Source organism: Myxocyprinus asiaticus, chromosome 46 (assembly GCF_019703515.2).
Source record: "Myxocyprinus asiaticus isolate MX2 ecotype Aquarium Trade chromosome 46, UBuf_Myxa_2, whole genome shotgun sequence".
In the NCBI taxonomy this organism is placed as follows: domain Eukaryota; kingdom Metazoa; phylum Chordata; class Actinopteri; order Cypriniformes; family Catostomidae; genus Myxocyprinus; species Myxocyprinus asiaticus.
This window is the reverse complement of record NC_059389.1, coordinates 3,496,101-3,515,910: the sequence shown is the minus strand read 5'-3', so window position 1 is coordinate 3,515,910 and position 19,810 is coordinate 3,496,101. Positions and strand designations below refer to the sequence as shown.

At 36.9% G+C, this 19,810-nt stretch overlaps 1 protein-coding gene across 1 annotated transcript; it reads left to right on the top strand.

Moving 5' to 3' along the window:
* The first annotated feature begins 2,280 nt into the window (after positions 1-2,280).
* epx (eosinophil peroxidase) lies at positions 2,281-19,083 on the top strand. The gene is made up of 16 exons (XM_051689312.1): positions 2,281-2,338; positions 2,543-2,627; positions 2,873-3,048; positions 5,185-5,317; positions 5,422-5,551; positions 8,794-9,000; positions 9,999-10,376; positions 11,147-11,347; positions 11,796-12,054; positions 12,187-12,357; positions 12,435-12,672; positions 15,100-15,311; positions 16,711-16,875; positions 17,174-17,254; positions 17,351-17,453; positions 17,547-19,083. The coding sequence occupies exons 1-16, from the start codon at positions 2,281-2,283 to the stop codon at positions 17,599-17,601; spliced, it is 2,652 nt and encodes an 883-aa protein (XP_051545272.1). The 3' UTR covers positions 17,602-19,083.
* The last annotated feature ends 727 nt before the right edge of the window (positions 19,084-19,810 follow it).

Below are 19,810 nucleotides of genomic sequence, written 5' to 3'. Positions count from 1 at the left end.
AAGATTTGAAATTGGTCTGTATTTGTTCAATATTGAGTTAACTAGATTGTTCTTTTAAGAAGGGGCTTGACAGCTGCAGTTTTCAGGGACTTCAAGTTGTGTTTTCCACCACATTCGTTCTGCTTTCCTGTATTTTCTTTTCATGTTTTTCACTGCTGCTGTGCTTTACGCCTGCCAGTGATCATCCGGACCTTTACAGGAGCAATGCCATCAATAGCATTTTTAACTTTTGAGCTAAAGTTATCGAGGAGATCATCAACACAACTGCGGATATACTCGGTTTCAAAGATATAACCTTGATAAATTGCACACTAGTGTTCTCATTTATGTACCTCTTTGAGACAGATCTAACTTCAGTGGCAGGAGAAATCAATATTTCAAAGTAAATACAGAAAAGGTCAGATAGCGCAACGTCCTTAATAGTGGGCCAAATGTTCAGACCCTTACTAATGAGCAGATCAAGAGTGTGTCCGCGATTGTGTGTGGGACTATCTACATGTTGAGTCAGATTGAAAGTGTTTAAAACTGTTTTGCGTTCTTTGGTAGTGTTGTGTTTGGGATTATCTATAAGAATAAAATCATCAACAAAGCCAGGAGAGTATTTTGGAGGCCTATTGTAAATAGAATGCGTGGAGCACCTTTTAGTACAATACTTACATATTGAAAGGTCAAGTAATCACCAAGTGACACTTGCATTGAAAGACATCTTTAAATATTGCCGCTAATCCGCCACCTCTCCTAACAGCTCTGCAGACACTCATAAAAGTAAAGTTTGGAGGGGCTGATTCATTGAGGACTGTTGCACTGCAGCTGTTATCTAACCAAGTCTCATTTAGACACATAAAGTCCAGGTTGTTTGTGGTGACGAGGTCATTTACTGTAAACGGACTTTTTCTTTAGTGAGTGGATGTTTAAAAGTGCTAACTTGACAGGATCTGTTTTTGGCCCCACAATAATGTTGGATTTACATCTAATATGCAACAGATTAGATTGGTTTGCCATACGTATTGAGAAAGCCTTAGTATATTAATATTCATATTTCTACCATATAACCACTAGGTGGCGCTTATTTGCGACGTGGATGTTTTAAGGCCTTATTTTGTTATTTTAAGTAACATAAATGCAGATGTGATTGTTATCTATGAAAAGTTCAAATTCTAATCTTTCAAACGTTACCACATATGCCTCACTTATGTATACGGGGACTTGAGCATTTTAAGCGTAAACTTGCCTGATATAGCGCCCCTTTTTGCCCCCTTTTGGACTTTAGAAGATTAAAGCATAAAAAAATAACTTGCATGACGAGTGATTGGGTTGATAACCTCATTTGATAGACTAGAAGATGAAACTGGTTTTGGATCAAGAGGTTATTAGGGCAGGACAGTCACCGTATGAGTGTGTGTGTGTTCGGGATTGTTTGATGTAGAATTGTTGTCACCAGTCACACAGATAACAAAATTCTGCACATACCTGTAGACTGAAACCAGCGTATAAAAGTCAGTCCTCGCTCATACCTCACACATAAACCTTCTTATACACATACATGTAATGATCCTACACATTAAGCACAATCCTACACATTAAAAATAATTTCAAAAGTTGATGTGTAGATACTCTTGCTTTTAAACTGTATTTTTATGCATTTATCCTTATTTATTTACCACATTTTAATACATAAATCTACACAAAAGCACAGAAACCTGTTTCGAAACAAGAAAACAATGTTGTAAATTTTTACAAGTCCGTCAGGCAAGAGTGAGAATACAGGACCATACAGATGGACACGACATGCTTGGTAAGTAACAACTCAGAAAGACATTGAAATTGTTTTTTTTTTTAATCAATTAATATTTGTAATTTATTTTTATGTATTTTTTTTATTAATTTATCACATCTAAATATATTTATAATTATTATTATTTATTAATTATTTATATTTAAAATATTTTACAAATAATTAATAATTATTATAATAAATAATTCTTAATAATTAATTATATTTATGTAATATATAAAGTTCCACTCTTATAAAATATAAAGGATTACAGCTCAGTGTCGAAAACTAATTTAATTTTACATGTAGGTATTTTGCAATTTTCTGAAAAAAAAAAAAAAAAAAAAAATATATATATATATATATATATATATATATATATATATATATATATATATATATTGTTCTAGTTTGAGTTATTGAGTATCAGTAGGCATAAATGCATATATATTTTTCTATATTTCTTATTGCAGGCATTTTTCTCATGTTTGAGTCTGTCTGTACTCATGATATCGTGTCCGCCGTTGTCTGCCACATCTCATTTTACCACCCAGAATGGAACAGGTACTACATCTGGTTTGTCTTATGCAACCAAGTACAGTATATTGAAGTATCTTGCTGGGTTTTTATATTTGTATGAATGTTTACTAACTGCATAAACTGGCTTTATGTTACTAGTTAATAAGTTCACAAATAAGTGAAATTGTGTTTAATTATTGCCTTTACAATTTTTGTCAACTCACAGTACAAAACTGTGTTTGTTTCCAGTGTATTTGGGATCTGGATTCATTCATGAGGCTTTGCAGAGAGCCAGAGAACTGACAGATGCTGCGTACGCTAACACCAATGACAGGTGAGATTACCAGACTGGTTGGGAAATTTGAGATTGTTGACTTGCAGAAAAAGTATTGGGCTATAAAATGAATGTGGATAGCATATTTTAGATCATTTATTCTTTGAAGAATTGGATTAGAAATGTTTGATCTTATTGAGATCTTTTGAATGCAGACTTTGGTATCTTGGTTTGAGAATTCGTTCAGATTTCTACTGAAACTCTAGGTGATTTTTCTTTCTTGTGGGTTCTCTCATTTCTGTCAGGGTGAAGATGTCTGTATCAGACGGTTCTGTCCGACCTAATGACCTGCTGGCCCTGTTCAAACAGACCGGCCCTAAAACCAGAACCCACATCAGATCTGCAGAGTTTCTGGACAACACAGTAGAACTGATACGAGAGATGGTGTACACACACACCATGGACAAGCCCGAACTCACCGGTACACACACTCACACGTTTCTACGGATTCACATGAGGACATATCATAGACTTTAAGTGTTTTTAGATAAAGTGAAATATCATTTCTACAGACTAACCCAAACCCAACCCTTAAAAGAACAATTGGTAACACTTTCTATGAACCCCATATTTATAATGCTTTGTAAAGGCATTATAATGCATTAGTAATGTCTCATAATACACCATATAACATGTTATAACTTCTCATAAATAATTGTTACCACAATTATAATACTTACCTATTCGTAGTTATACCCTAGAGCATAATGCGTTATAACACAAGCAACATCCAATTTTATCTGCAGAAGTTATAATGTATTATACATATTCGTAATATATATAATAAGTAAAGTGACAAAAGCAATGTCTTATTATAAACATCCATAATATATCTTTAAGTGGTTATAAGACATTACAGGTCATTCTGGAATTTATATACATTACACATGCACAAAATACAAAATAACACACATTCAGTGTACATTTTGAGATATTACGAAAAACACTTGTAAAGCTACAAGGCTAAAATAGATCAGAAAACATGTATGTTGATCACACATGTAGCCAATCTACTTCACATCAAACTGATTCTATAATGAACTCTATTCAATAAACCTTAATGTTTGTGCATCTTATTTGGAGACTTATTTTATAAATAACTTTCATTATATAAGTTTGACTTGTATGTTACAAGTTTATGTTATGGCTGTTTATAAGAAGATATTGCTTTTGTAACTTAAAGCAGTCAAAGACCACTTATAATATGATCACGTCATAAAGCCTTTTGACTGTTTACACTATACAGCACTAATACGATTAACTTTATTAACTTCTACTGCGTTAAAATTGAATGTTGCTTGTGTTGCAATATACTCTTAAGTATAACTATGAATAGATGAAGTCTTATAATGCATTATAACTGCAGTTATAATTATTTATGAGAAGTTTAACTTATTATAAGATGTATTATGAGACATTATGAATTCAGTATAATGCCTTTACAATGCATTATAATACAGGCTTCATAGAAAGTGTTACCGAAAATGTTTTTATTTATATTTTTAGTCAATTAACTAGTTATTTTTATTTATTTCTTAGTTTATGTTCTATTAAATATTTTAATTATAATTTCTTATTTTAGATATTATTTTAATTTATTTTTAGAATTAAAAACTATATTTATTCATGAATAACTTTTACCTTTTTTTTTTTTTTTTTTTAAATTGTGTATAATTATTTAGTTTTTAAATCTTTATATATAATTTTTTTATCAGATTTAGCCAGCTTCTGCGGATAAATTGTTAAAACAACCAACCTTGTCTCATAGAATTATGTTACTATACCACATTTTTTCAAAATGATTTTTACGCGGCTCACTGTACGTATCACAGCAGTTTCCTGGTGAAATGAACACGAGAGGCGCTACAACAACGACTTTTATTCACTTTCACACAAATCACGAGTAAAACGGCTAATTATCAGTTTATAAACACGTACTTTTCGCCCTGTTTCGCTTATGACATCTAAACACTTTTACTATAGCGCATGACTCATTTTAATGTGCGTTACATAAACTACATTTACAAGCTTGTTTCGAGCGTGATCAAATTGCACGGTAGCTCGACTGATAGAGTGTTGCACTTGTGATGTAAAGGAGCGGGATATGAGTCCTGAAGAGCACGAGTCGACACATGAGCCGAAAGTGTCATAGTAGCACCACAAAACGACGTGGTTATGTTTTTCATCTCACATTTGGTTTTTCTGACACTATCAGTTAGGTTTTGGTTTAGGGTAGGGAGTTCGGTTTTGTTGATTTAAAACGCAATAGAGCATTAACTTTAAAAACCTCATCTGTTTTGGTAGAACATTTAACTCGCTTTTAGTGCCACACAGTGGACATTTTACCTCGGATCTGCCGCCTTATGTGTAAGGCACCATGAAATATAATTTTGCAAACATGTCAACAACACAAACGCACTCAGGTCATATGGAACATTGCAAGTAAGTGCATAAACTTAAAGGCTCAAACAAGCCTGATACTTTACATGCACATGAAAGCACACACATGTATGGACTAACATAACTGGTATAGTTTTTTTGTGTGTGTGTGTTTCAGAGTTTTTAAGTGCAGAAGACATGGAGACTATACTCCAGGTAACAGCCTGCTCCTCAGAAACATTGAGACCTGTGTGTAAATCTGACTGTCTGTCAAAACGTTACCGTACCATCACAGGACACTGTAACAACAGGTACACTCACATACTGTATATTAAAGGTCATTATCAAAATAATTTTTCATCAAGTTCACTCATAAAATGTATTTCGTTGTCGGTTTTTGTCTTTGGCCGTGCAGAGAGAACCCTCTGTGGGGAGCAGCAAACACTCCCTACACTCGTTGGCTCTCACCAGAGTACGAGGACCCCCGAGGGGCCCCTAGGGGCTGGAACCCACAACACACATACCACAACTACACTCTGCCACCTGTAAGACTGTACAGCTCACATACTGTCTGCTGTCGTAAAGACTATGTAAATGTTCTTAAAGGTGCAGTGTGTAATTTCTGCACCACTTGGGGCACCAAACGGAACTGCAAAAATATGACAAAACATGCAGGATTCCCAAAAACACGATAACTTATAAACCTTTAAAGACAGACCTACCGTAAGCTCGAGGTTGTTAATCGATGGTACATGCTTCTGTTAAAGCCAGTCTGTATAAAAATTTTTTTGTTAAATCATGTTTAATAGTGGAATTCCTGGTGAAGAACTACATTACCCATGATCCTGCTGAGAAAGATCCACCAATCAGAGAATCGCAGCAAACAAAGTGCACCAAAAGAGCACTGTAGCGACACCACCCCCCCCACTCCCATGATGCACTGTGATTGACGCATTTGAGTCTGTCTCTTTACACTCTTTAACTACTTATATATTTGTATATATATATATATATATATATATATATATATATATATAGGAATATTTTGCAATATGCTTTAAATATATTGTTTGTACACTTAAAATTAACAACTTTAAATCAATAGGTTTATATTTTTCCATCATTTTTAATCCAATTACGTAATTTCCATGCTACATAGGATTGTAGTTTATTTCCTCATTAAAGATGTTAAGTACACAGTCTTGTACCTTTTCTGTTTTTGTCCGATTTTCAAATACTTTTAGATAAAACTAAATATAATTTCTACACAATTTAATAGTTATACTTAATTGTTTTATTTGTAGTATTATATTTTTGATATTTTTGTCTGTATCTTATTTATATTTTATTTTATTTCTTATTTTATATATTCATTTACTTTTATTTTTAGAATAAAAACAATATTTATTAATAATTTTTACCTTTTTATCATTTTAACTAATACAGTTTTATTTAGTAAATGTTTTATTTTTTTTACCTTGATATATAATTTTTTGACAGATTTACCTAACTTCTGTGGAGAAAAATTGTAAAACAACCAGCCTGGTCTCATAAAATTACATTACCTTACATTACATTAATTTTTTCGTGGCTTGTTGTACGTATCGCGGCAGTTTCCTGATGAAATGAACACTAGAACAACAACGACTTTTATTAACTTTAATGCCAATCACGAGTAAAATGGCAGATTATAGTTCATTCTTTCGATCCCTAAAGATAGCTTCACTAATAATCTACAAGATCTGTCTCAAATACACAGTAAGCCAAAAGGTTCAGAAGAACTTGATGTATTCACAGAAAATACAGTCTTCTCTAGCACTCTTGATAGTGTCGCCCCCCTTCGATTAAAGAAAATTAAAGAGAAAAGCCCCGCACCATGTACAATAATCAAACTCATGCTCTCAAGATAGCAGCTCAGAAAATGGAGCGCAAATGAAAGAGATGTTTCGATTATGTCATTCCCAATGCTTCACGGGATTGTAGTTCATTCCCTCTTTTTTGCTTCAAATCAAAGTTTGTAATGGGATTCACCTGGAGCTGCTTGGTTTGGTCCATGGCTTACTTTTATGAAGGATTTTATGAAACCTCTATGGAAAAAATTATACTTCCAAAACCAAGACGTCTGAACTGTTGCTCTCTATTTTAGTGTTATTTTTAGTCTGAAGTTTAGATCTGATGGTTTGTTTGTTATAAGAGTCATAAAAATGATAAAAATTAATCTCTTTTAAAACACGTGTCAAGTTCATAAACTGTCTTTTAGTTCATGTTGTTTTTGAAAAACTTTTATAGTATTTTATACAAAAAAATGTATTTAATGATTTTAAAAATGTCATGTGGTGTAACCATCAATTAAAAGGTAGTAAAATAGATTCCTTGCACCTTAAATACATGACAGTGTAAGCAACTTAAATGTTTTCAGTAGGCTTGGGATCAATACCTTTTCTCGATGATTATCAGTATATATGAGGATTTTATCAGGTATAAATAGGGCTGCTCGTTGCACAATAGTGTGTTTTCAAACATATTTATCAACACAACTTTGGTAAAGTGTGAGCAGCAGGGTAAATTAAAGGGGGTCACACAGCGGACGCGTCTGGCGGACGACATGGCGCGTTCAAAATTTCAAAACAATTATTTATTTTCTACAAAGGTACGCACACACGCCAACGCTCAGCGTCAACATTCTGCAGCGCCACGAAGCGCAAGTCTCATAGTATTAAATTAAATTAAACCCAAATCATTATCAAAGGACAAAGATTATTTACTCTAGCTATCACTGGATGATATATTGTGTTTGTGTCTTTCATAGAGCCTACACAATGTATTTTCAGTTTAAGAGCTTGAATGAAAGACCTATTCAAGGCTACATACAGAGAAATTGCATAATAAACGGCATTTCTAATCGTTCAGTTTGTGTAGTTTCACAAGTTTCCTATACTAACCTGCAAAATCAACGTCACTTTGTTCATTCTTGAAGAAGAACAAAAACCATCGTAACTTTGGACTGCCATCTGCTGCGCTCGTCCTGTGTGTGCTTGTGTGAGAGAGATATATGTTATATCACCCTCTTGTGGTCTCCCAACGCTATTACACCAGAATGTTAAACAGAGGCCAGCTGAATGAACTGGAAAGCACGCAAATTGGGCTTCTAATTTAAATGTCGGCTAATTTTAATATATCGATGCCTCAAAAATATATCGATACAATAACGTGCCAATCAATAATCGATATATCGATATTTTATGACATCCCTAGTTTTCAAACATATGTTTCAAGGTGAAATATATTTTTTACAAATATCCTGAATTCAAGAAGACAAGAATATCAAAAAGATTTCTCATGGTTACACCAAATGACCTGAACCAAATATGCCTTTTCATAAAAATGTCAAAATGTCTTGTGGGTGTAAAGAGGTCTTCTCTGTTTCATGATTTTTGTCACATGACAACAGAATTGCTACATACATGTTGGTTACACCACATGACTGTGATTTGGTAAACAAAAGTTTTTCAAATATTATATTTTATTAAATATTATTAAATTGTTTCACTGCTTTTTTTAAAAAAAATTTTTTACTGTCTCTGGACAGTTACACCACAAAAAAATGTCACTAATATTTTAATCATATTAGTGGTGGATTCAAGTAATTGTTTTGTGTGAATTGCATTTATAAATGTATTTTTGAATGATTTATTAGACGTGGACAACAAAATGAGCATCACTTCACTGACCCATAAGTTATCCTCTCTCTCTCTCTCTCTCTCTCTCTCTCTCTCTCTCTCTGCAGGTACGCAGTGTGTCTCAGGAAGTGTTGTATACTCATAATGACAACATCTCTCTGGACGTGTCTCTATCTCATCTGCTGGTCGAGTGGGGTCAGTGGATAGATCATGACCTGACATTGACCCCTCAGAGTCCCAGCACTGCAGCCTTTAAAACTGGAGCTGACTGCACGCGTACCTGCAGCAGGGACACACCGTGTTTCCCAATACAGGTGTGAACACGCACAAGTATTTCTACAGAATTCTGTTTTGCACTGGAGTGCCAACTATAGACTAGAAATCTAACTACTTACTAAAAACAATATTATTTTATATTTTAACATAATATGTTTTAATATTTGTAATTAAAATACCATTTATTACAGCAAAACTATCTTATGAATAAGTATTGTTACCAGCACATTGTCATATAAACATTTAGTTAGTCAGTAGGTTTAAATGCACTTTAAAAGTTGGATTTCAGTCGGATTAAAACAATAATTTGTCTTTTTAAAATGTAATGTAAAGGGCGAATGAAACTGTAACATTTTTGCAAAGTCAGACTAATAGACCTAGATAATGCGATTGTAGCTCGGCTTCGTCCAGTCAGTTACTGACTTTCAATTAAGTTGATAATTTTTAATTACATTACTTGGGTTACACATATTTCTAAAGAGTAACATAAAAGTAATTATTAGAAGTCAACTGATAGTGGATTAATCAGCTGATAGTTTTTAAAATCGATTTATTGAATCTCAGATGCAGTTTATTGTGCAACCAAAATCACAATAATAATAAAAACATTTTTTTTAAAAAGATATTTGGTGCATAACACGGGACTTTTATCGATTTTCAAGCCCACAAATACACAGGGGACTCTTATTTTGAAATCTCTGTGCTCCTAGCTCACTCAAACACATAGGAGTAAACAAAACTCTTGCAATCATCGACAATCTATAAAAACAACTATCGGCAATTATCAGTGTTTTTTTTTGTCGATAACCGACAAAAAAAAGCCACAAAGCAATTATTGGTGCTGATATATCAGTTAAACCAATAAATCGGTCGATCTCTAGTAATTACTTTTTAGTACTAGTAACTAGTTTTAGTACTAATTACTAATTAGTAATCTGATTACAATTTAAGATACGTAATAAGTAATTTGTAGTGAATTACTTTTTTGAGTAACTTACCTAACATTGGTAACGCTTTCTTATCCTCCTCCTGTCAGATACCCCTGTCCGACCCACGCACAGGTACTCAAAGCTGCATGCCGTTTTTCCGTTCTGCTCCCAGTTGTACGGGTGGCTCTGTTCCGTTCGGTCGCCGGGAGCAACTAAATGCCATCACGGCATTCGTGGACGCCAGCATGGTGTACGGGAGCTCGGACACGCTCGCCATCGCCCTGCGGAACCTCTCGTCTCCTCACGGCCTGCTTGCCGTCAACGAGTTTCACACAGACCAGGGACTCGGCTTCATGCCCTACCTGCCCCGCACGCAGCCTCACCTGGATCCCTGCGGCCCACGAGAGGGGCTCCACCCCATTTCGCCACTAGAGACAGCAGACAAGCAGAACACAGCCATGGGGAACAGATCATTCTGCTTCCAAGCAGGTTGTGGGACAAAGAGATGCACTTTTCAGATAAAAATTTGTTTAAATTCTATGTAATGTAACGCAATGTAACATAATGTAACCTATTTCTTGTATTTAACAAGAAAATAATGTTGAGATTTGATTTTGCCTATCAGGAATTGATTGGATCTTGAAAAGTGGCAGATCCATTCCCAAAATTTGCTAAAACAATGGCTACATTTTGATGAAAAATTACGAAGAGTTTGACAGATAAGAATGCGTAAGGAGCCGTTCAGACCGAATTTAACTTGTGCTAAAAAAAAGCTAGATGCTGTGCAACGAATAGAACAGAAAGCAAGTGTCTCGAGGCAAATTATTCATTTATTTCGTTTTTTGGATTTCTCCCCTTTTTCTCCCAATTTGGAATGCCCAATTCCCAATGTGCTTTTAAGTACTCGTGGTTGCATAGCGATTCGCCTCAGTCCGGGTGGCGGAGGACGAATCCCAGTTGCCTCCGCATCTGAGATCGTCAACCCGCGCATCTTATCACGTGGCTTGTTGAGCTCGTTACCACGGAGACATAGCATGTATGGAGGCTTCACGGCATCCACCGTGGCAACCACGCTCAACTCACCATGTGCCCCACCAAGAACTAACCACAATATAGCGATCACTAGGAGGTTACCCCATGTGACTCTACCCTCCCTAGCAACCGGGCCAATTTGGTTGCTTGGGAGACCTGGCTGGAGTCACTCAGCACACCCTGGGATTCGAACTAGCGAGCTAGTGAACTCCAGGGGTGGTAGCCAGCGTCTTTAATAAATACTGTTTTTGTGGGTGTCTCAGGTGATTCTAGGGCCAATGAACACTTGGGTATGATTGCTCTGCACACGCTCTTTCTGAGAGAACACAACCGACTGGCTGAGGAACTTCACAAACTCAATCCTCATTGGAGCCCTGACACACTGTATCAGGAAGCCAAGAAGATACTGGGAGCGGTCCACCAGGTGAGAGCCACACCCCGAGAGAACATTCCTGCAGCTCATGACCATATAAGGACTGAATCTTACTGACTGTTAAAGGGATAGTTCACCCAAAAATGTAATTTTTTTGTTATCATTTATTCACCTGTATGTTGTTCCAATCTTTTGGGGCAGAATTTTAACAATAATTTTTATTATTAAATTAAAGTGAATGGGGGTGGACATTGTCAAGCTCCAAAAATGACAAAAAAGCACCATAAAAGTAGTCCACATGACTTGTGCTATATTCCAAGACTTCTGAAGTTATACAATAGCCAGTGTACAATAGCTACTTTTACTGTGCTTCTTTATGCCATTTTTGGATCTTGGCATCTGCTGTCCTCCACTTAATGAGTATGATGACATAATTTAAATTTTTGGGTGAACTTTCCCTTTTAAGCAAGTGTCTGATCTGCCGCATCCTCTTTGTAAGGTCCTGACATGGGATCACTATTTGCCGCACGTCCTGGGTCGCAGTGCTAACCAAGTCCTCATGCCCCCGTACAAAGGTTATGACCCCAACGCTGACCCCAGCATCTCCAACATTTTCTCCACCGCTGCCTTCCGGTTTGCGCATGTGACGGTGCACCCTGTTGTAAACCGCCTCGGACCTGATTACCGGTTGAACCCTGAGCACCCGGCTCTGCCATTACATCACTCCCTGTTTGCATCCTGGAGGGTGGTGCAAGAGGGTGTGTTTCAGAAAGACTCTCATACCCACACTTAATATTCATTAATATTCATCATTATTATAAACACGTATGACTTCCTTTCATTTGTACAACACAAACCATTGAAAAGCTCATGAAAGTTACCCTGTGCAGGTGGTATAGATCCTGTGCTGCGTGGTTTGCTCTTGTCACCAGCAAAACTACAAACAGCAGATCAGATGATGGTGGAGGAGCTAACAGAGAGACTCTTTCAGGCTCAAGGGGGTTTGCCACTCGACCTGGGTGCTTTAAACCTGCAGAGGGGGCGAGATCACGGCCTACAAGGTGCCCTTCAAAATCCATCATTTTAAAGTATACTTTGGTTTTCTGCTTGGTTACTGTGAAAATGTAATTCTTTGCAGGTTACTGTTCCTGGAGAGAACTGTGCGCTCTCTCCACTCCTACAAATGAGTCTGATTTAGCAGGGATTATGGGTAATGTAGTCCTGGCCAAGAAGCTACTGCATCTGTATGGAACAGTGAAGAACATAGACGTATGGGTGGGAGCCATCTCAGAGCCCGCTTTGCCCGGTGGCCGTGTGGGGCCGCTGCTCGCATGCCTGATTGCCAAACAGTTCAAAGCGCTCAGAGATGGTGACAGGTAATCACATATACCACTTCCTGCTTATGAGATGTTTAAAGGAATATTCCGGGTTCAATACAAGTTAAGCTTAATCAACAGCATTTGTGGGATAATGTTGATTACCAAAAAAATTAATTTTGACTCGTCCGTCCTTTTCTTTAAAAAAAAAAAGCAGAAATCGAGGTTACAGTGAGGCACTTACAATGGAAGTTGACTTGTAAAGAAAAGGACGAACGAGTCAAAATTATTTTTTTTGGTAAACCTAAGGGGCTGTTCACAACAAACACGTTTTTGCATTAAAAAAAGCTAGATGCAATGTAGCGAATGTAACAGAATGCAGTGGTCTCTAGACGTGCTTTTAAAAGTTAAAGTTCTTGACACGGTATCCTGTGTAAACATGCCCTAGATCAGGGGTGTCAAACTCAGTTCCTGGAGGGCCACAGCCCTGCAGAGTTTAGTTCCAGCCCTGGTCTAAAATGCCTCCTTGTAATCTTCAAGCACTCCTGAAGACCTTGATTAGCTGCTTTAGGTGTGTTTAATTAAGGTTGGAGCTAAACTCTGCTGGACTGTGGCCCTCCAGGAACCGAGTTTGACACCCCTGCCCTAGATGGCACAACAGTGACTGTTGCGCCACATCTCAATGTTTTATCAGCATATTGCGTAGACTGATCTCACAATGAAATCGGAAACAGTAGGTTGACTTTTCTTTAGCTAAAATCTGTCTGTGCTTACCGAAATTCTAAACACTGCCCCCAGTGGCCAAAGCGGTAACTGTTGTTGATCTTATTTACACTGATCAGCTACAACATTAAAACCACCTGACTAATATCGTGTAGGTCCCCCTTGTGCTGCCAAAACAGCTCTGACCCATCGAGGCATGGACTCCACAAGACCTCTGAAGGTGTCCTGTGGTATCTGGCACCAAGACATTAGCAGCAGATCTTTTAAGTCCTGTAAGTTGTGAGGTGGGGCCTCCATGGATCCGACTTGTTGGTCCAGCACATCCCACAGATGCTCAGTCGGATTGAGATCTGGGGAATTTGGAGGCCAAGTTAACACCTTGAACTCTTTGTCATGTTCCTCAAACCATTCTTGAACAATTTTTGCAGTGTGGCAAGGCGCATTATCCTGCTGAAAGAGGCCACTGCCATCAGGGAATACTGTTGCCATGAAGGGGTGTACGTGGTCTGCAATAATCTTTAGGTAGGTGGTATGTGTCAAAGTAACATCCACATGAATGCCAGGACTCAAGGTTTCCCAGCAGAACATTGCCCAGAGCATCACACTGCCTCTGCCAGCCTGCCTTCTTCCCATAGTGCATCCTGCTGCCATCTCTTCCCCAGGTAAATGACGCACCTGGCCGTCCACATGATCTTAAAGAAAACGTGATTCATCAGACCAGGCCACCTTCTTCCATTGCTCCATGGCACAGTTCTGAATCTCACGTGCCCATTGTTGGCACTTTCGGCAGTGGACAGGGGTCAACATGGGCAGTATGCGTGATCTGACATTTTTCTATCATGGCCAGCATTAAGTTTTTCATCAATTTGTGCTACAGTAGCTCTTCTGTGGGATCGGACTAGACGGGCTAGCCTTAGCTTCCTGCGTGCATCAGTGAGGCTTGGGCGCCCATGACCCTGTCGCCGGTTCACCGGTTGTCCTTCCTTGGACCACTTTTGGTAGGTACTAACCAACGCATACTGAGAACACCCCACAAGACCTGCCATTTTGGAGATGCTCTGACCCAGTAGTCTAGCCATCGCAATTTGGCACTTGTCAAAGTCATTCAGATCCTTACGCTTGCCCATTTTTCCTGCTTCCAACACATGAAATTCAAGAACTGACTGTTCACTTGCTGCCTAATATATCCCACCCCTTGACAGGTGCCATTGTAACAAGATAATCAATGTTATTCACTTCACCTGTCAGTGGTTGTAATGTTATGGCTGATCAGTTTTAGTGTGTTTTAAGGTGGTTTTGAGCTGAGAGGGACATGAGAGGGAAGGAGGAGAGAGAACAGATGTGGAAAGACAACACTGAGGCAGTTCTTGCTCTTTGCTGATTTTCTCAGAGATCATACAGTTGCTATTTGCCTCCCTGGGGAGTTCTGCCCTTTGAATGCAAACACCTTGGCACTCCGCCTTACATGCATGAAAACATGTCTTAACTGTAGTAAAATCACTTGAGACTTGAGGGGCTTTTTGGTTTTAGAAAACAACAATATGATACAAGACCCCAATGTCCCCAATGTTAAACGAATTATTATTATTAGCAATTAGAATAAGCAATTAATATTCCAAGTAATAAAGTTAATTTATGTTGTTGTATCAACTTAGCACTTAAAATGAAGTAGAATTTGTGACAGAATGCGGCTTATCCAATCAGACGTTAGAGTCAGAACTATATGTTTAATGCTAATAAATAAACACATTTATGATGTTTAAGGTTCTGGTGGCAGAATGAGGGTGTGTTTAGCCCGGCCCAGAGAAACACTCTCCGTACCGCATCTCTGTCTCGCATCATCTGTGACAACACACACATTGAGCTGGTGCCCTCTGACCCCTTCACTCGCACACTGCACCCTGACGACCTGCTGCCCTGCACGCACACACGCATCAGCTATATGAACCTCTTGCCATGGAGAGAACTGGATTCAGGTACTAAACAACAAACATACTCCAAATTTCCTCCTTAAAATCTTCTTAAAACATGCAGTGAAATTACAACATAATCATCTGAAATATGAACAGAAATCAGTATGAATATCTCTTTGTTGTATATAAGAAAACTTTAAAGCTGAAATTTGATTTTGTTTTAAGTTAAAATGCTTTTTCCTATCCCAGCTTAATTCCCAGAGACAGCTATAAGTTAGCCATTCTTTGGTTGTGAGTTTGGGGCGGGACTATCTGTTATCTCGACTAACGGCAGGCAGCGGGAGTGCTTGGGAAACCTGTTAGAAAACAATTATTATTTTTGCAACTCTGTTTGGAGATGTTTATGGCATAGAAATGACATACTTAAGGCCCTTTCACACTGAAAGCATCACAAGCTGGAAGACAAATCGTCCATTCCCACCAAAAGCATAGCAAATAATCACAGTTAGCACATTCACACCTTTACAACAGTCAATTTTCCGCCGGGACAGTAGGTGGCGCAACACACCTTTCAGCTGGTCCGCCCTCCGCCTGTCACGAATGAAAAGAAAAACTACTCTACAACTTTGCAGAACAACTATAAAATCAAACTTTGGATTTAAACTTCAACCCTAACCTAAACAACTTTAGGCAAGTCAATTTTATTTAAATAGCACACTTCATACACAATGGTAATTTGAATTTATATGGAGGAATAGGAGTGACACTTAAAAATGAAATGAAGAAATAAATGATCAGTTTATTAATTCAGATATAAAAATGTAAATCCAAATAAATTAGCAAACATTTATATACATATTTAAAACATGTTATTTAATTTGTGTTTTAAAATGTAGTCAAATGTAACAATAAAATAGTAAATTAATTATCATTTTTGAATTGATGAATAAATGGACATTTAAAAGCTGGATTTCATTTGTTTTGAAATATATTCAAATGAATTTAATTGTAACAGTATAATACTACATTTTAGATCATTTTTAAATTAACAAATAAATAGAAATATTTAAAACTGTTTATTTAATTTGTTCTAAAATGTATTTAAATGCAACAATCAAATAATAAACAAATCATTTTTAAATGCAGATTTTAAATTGCAGTCACTCCTAGTCCTCCATAAATTTAAAGTGCTTTACAAAGACATGAAAATTGAAAAAAAATAAAGGCACATAAAATAATATTGAGTTTATCCTCTTTAAACTTTTTGAAACCCATAGAAATTGGATTATGAATATATTTAAATAGTTTATTCATGGATATATAGTAACTCTTTTTGGCACTAAAAACCCTCACTGTGCACTTTTATTTGATATATTAAATTCAGATTCACCCAGCTTTGCTCTTGAGCTGTTTTGCCTCCAAATTCTCAATTAAACTCAAAAGTCTATTTTCTAATTTTCAGACCCAATCTGTGGAGCGGTCCCACGGCTGCATCTGGGTTTCTCAGTGCTGTGCAATTCTGCTGTGATTTATCAGTGTCCCACTGGATACCTGCTCCATGGAGCCACACACATCACCTGTGACCCCAACACACACCAGTGGACCCCACAACCGCCCACCTGCCAAGGTGCACACTCACAGATGTTATTTTTATGGGATTTTCCGTGAATAGGGTAGAAAATAGGGTTTAAAATGTTGCAAAATGAATGAAATATTTTTTCCAACTATTATTTTTCATTTATTTTATCGGTTTTCAATTTCTGCAACCGTTACCAAATTTTGAGACATATTTAAAACCCTCTTTGTCAATTTGTAGGCTATTTGTTAAAAAAATGCCTTATGTGTTTGTGTACAAGCTTATTTTTTTTAAAGGAATCGCCAAAATCTTTTGAAATAGAATACAGTTTTTCTGTTACTTGTTATAGATATTGATGAGTGTTCCACATCATCTATTTGCCCTCCACACCTGCAGTGTCTAAACACACCTGGATCTTACACCTGCACAGGTGAGCACCCTCTGCCACACTAGTGACCATCAGTTTCCTACATTTTCATATTAATAGTGCAGAAATGAGCCATTGTTTGTTTTACATGTGATATAGAGCCTGTAGCTCCGCCCCTTTCTGCATCCTCCATAGTTGCATCAGTGATGTCAGTTCTAGGGGGCGTGGCCTTGATAGTGCTTTTCCTCGCCTGCTACCAAAGGTGTGTACTATTTACTTCACAGTACTGTTTCCACTTCTAAATTGATGAAACTACAAAAATTGGACTCTTGTTAATGACATTTTATTCCTGCAGATTTTTCCTTCGTAGAGCCGAGTTGAAGCCAGAATGCTGTCAGAGGAAAAGCTGAAAATTGTTTAAAAATGGGCTTAAAAACGGGCTTAACCGCAGTGTCATTTTTTTTACACAGCTCAGCCCAAATACTGAATGCTCTGAAAGAATGAAACGTGTTGAAACTTGCAAATTATCTTGAACATGTTCTGTCACACTTTTCTTGTAAAAACATTGTCTGCAGTAAATCCTCCGTTTGCTTTGTTGATAAATACTTTACCCATGTTAACAGAAATTATACACATTTTTAAAATGGGCATATTTAAATGTAATGTGAATATTTGTTCAATAGATAACGGATCATTTGTTATGATTTTTTTCTGATTTGTTTTCTGCTGACTAAAAGCAGATTTAACTAATATTTTTTACTATGCATTTTAACTTGTGTTCAGCACAGCCAATAGAACTCAGGATTGAGCTGTGACATCATCATACAGATATGAAACCATTGACATGGCATACATAAAAGTTTCCAAGCTCAAAATCATATGAATTCATATTTGCAGTACGAGTATTCCAGTTGTCTGGAAGGCAAGATTGTATATTTGACCAAAGTGCTTTTTTATACATTTATACCTGATTTATTATAAATAAAACTCACGATACTATATAACGAGATTACAAAATGATTCACAACAACATATTCGGATTATGTCTTTAATAGACTGAAACCACACAAGGAGTGTAAAGGTCATGTTTATCAAAGCAGTTTAACGAACAATGACACATAAGCAGTAAAAGGCGAGTTATACACAGTAAACACTTTGCTATCAGACATAATGATTGTCACTCATGCAATAATTGTTACTATCAGGAGAATAATACGGAGTGCCTGGCATCATGGTAGTAGTACCATACGCCATGTTTAAGATGGCTTTGCATCCATACTCAAGCATGTACAGTAAGTGTTGATAGTGGCAAAAACATATTCAGATTAAGTGAAATAACTCAGAAATCCACATAGCAGTATTATATTGAGAGACTGTATAGAAAAGTTCTCTGGCACACAGGAAGATTTTCCATTGAAAGCTGCTGTGTGGTTAGTAAACTGTTTCTGTAAACATAAAATCATTGATGCACAAAGTGTTAGTGTTTTATCGGCACTGTACACTAAACAAACGTGCAGTAACAATGAGTTTTAGCACTGCATAAGTCCATGTCCACACTAATAAGATTTTCGCTTGAAAGTGCAACGATTTTCATTGTTTTCGACATTTACGCCTCTCAACCACACTAGAACTGCGTTTACTTTCGAAAATGCTCTCTAGTACCACTTGCTTTGTTTTTAGTTTTCAACTGAAACGTTTTAGTGTGGACGTGGCCTACTAAAATTTGGACAAATTCTAGATCATTAGATTGGCTAAAGGATTAGTTCACCCAAAAATGAAAATTCAGTCATTGTTTACTCACCCTTGTGTTGTAACACTATATGACTTTCTTTCTTTTTCTGAACACAAAGGGAGAAATTGTGAAAAATGTTGTGCTCAGTGATGTCATACAATGGCAGTTTATGGTGACCACCTCTTCAAGCTTCAAAAGAACACAAAAGTATAATTCAGAAGTCTAATAAATTATTCCATGAGACTCATGATTTTTATGAAAGTATACGATAAGATTTGATGAGAAACAAACTGAAATCTATATATTTAGTGAAAATATTCACTGACCGTTGATCTCCTGTGTGTGTTCATGATAGGACACGAGAGCAACAGTTCACGCAGCCCCCTCACGACATTGAGGCGTTCAAGAGAAAACTCATTTTGTTTATCTAAAAACAGGTCCTCCACAGTGATGGTGACAACAGAACACAACACAGCTGCACAAAACAGAGAACAGAACTTACTAAACATGTCTGAAGAGTTTGTAGTTGAAGAATTGATGCATTTCTATGCCCAGCCTTGTTTTTTTGAACAGAGTATTCAGAAATCAAACAGAAATACAGAGGAGGCTACAGGCAGCCACAGTCACACCGTGTCCAAACCTGATGGCAAACGACATGAGATAAAAGGTATATTTTCTATAGTAATCAGATTTTGTCGTAACCAGCAGTGACGAGCGACGGTACATTCTGTCGATCGCTTGTTTTCTATTTTTGGCATCGCACAAGTAACTCCGTCCACTGTGAACTGTCACCAGTCCAAAAACTTTAAAAAAAAAAATAAGGCTGGGCATAGAAATGCATCAAATCTTCGACTACTAACTCTTCAGACATGTTTAGTAAGTTCTGT

Coding starts and splice junctions, on each gene's coding strand:
- epx (XM_051689312.1), top strand. CDS start 2,281: ATGATATCGTGTCCGCCGTTGTCTGCCACATCTCATTTTACCACCCAG. Junction 10,377..11,146: donor ACAGATCATTCTGCTTCCAA/GCAGGTTGTGGG, acceptor CAGGGGTGGTAG/CCAGCGTCTTTAATAAATAC. Junction 12,358..12,434: donor GCGAGATCACGGCCTACAAG/GTGCCCTTCAAA, acceptor AATTCTTTGCAG/GTTACTGTTCCTGGAGAGAA.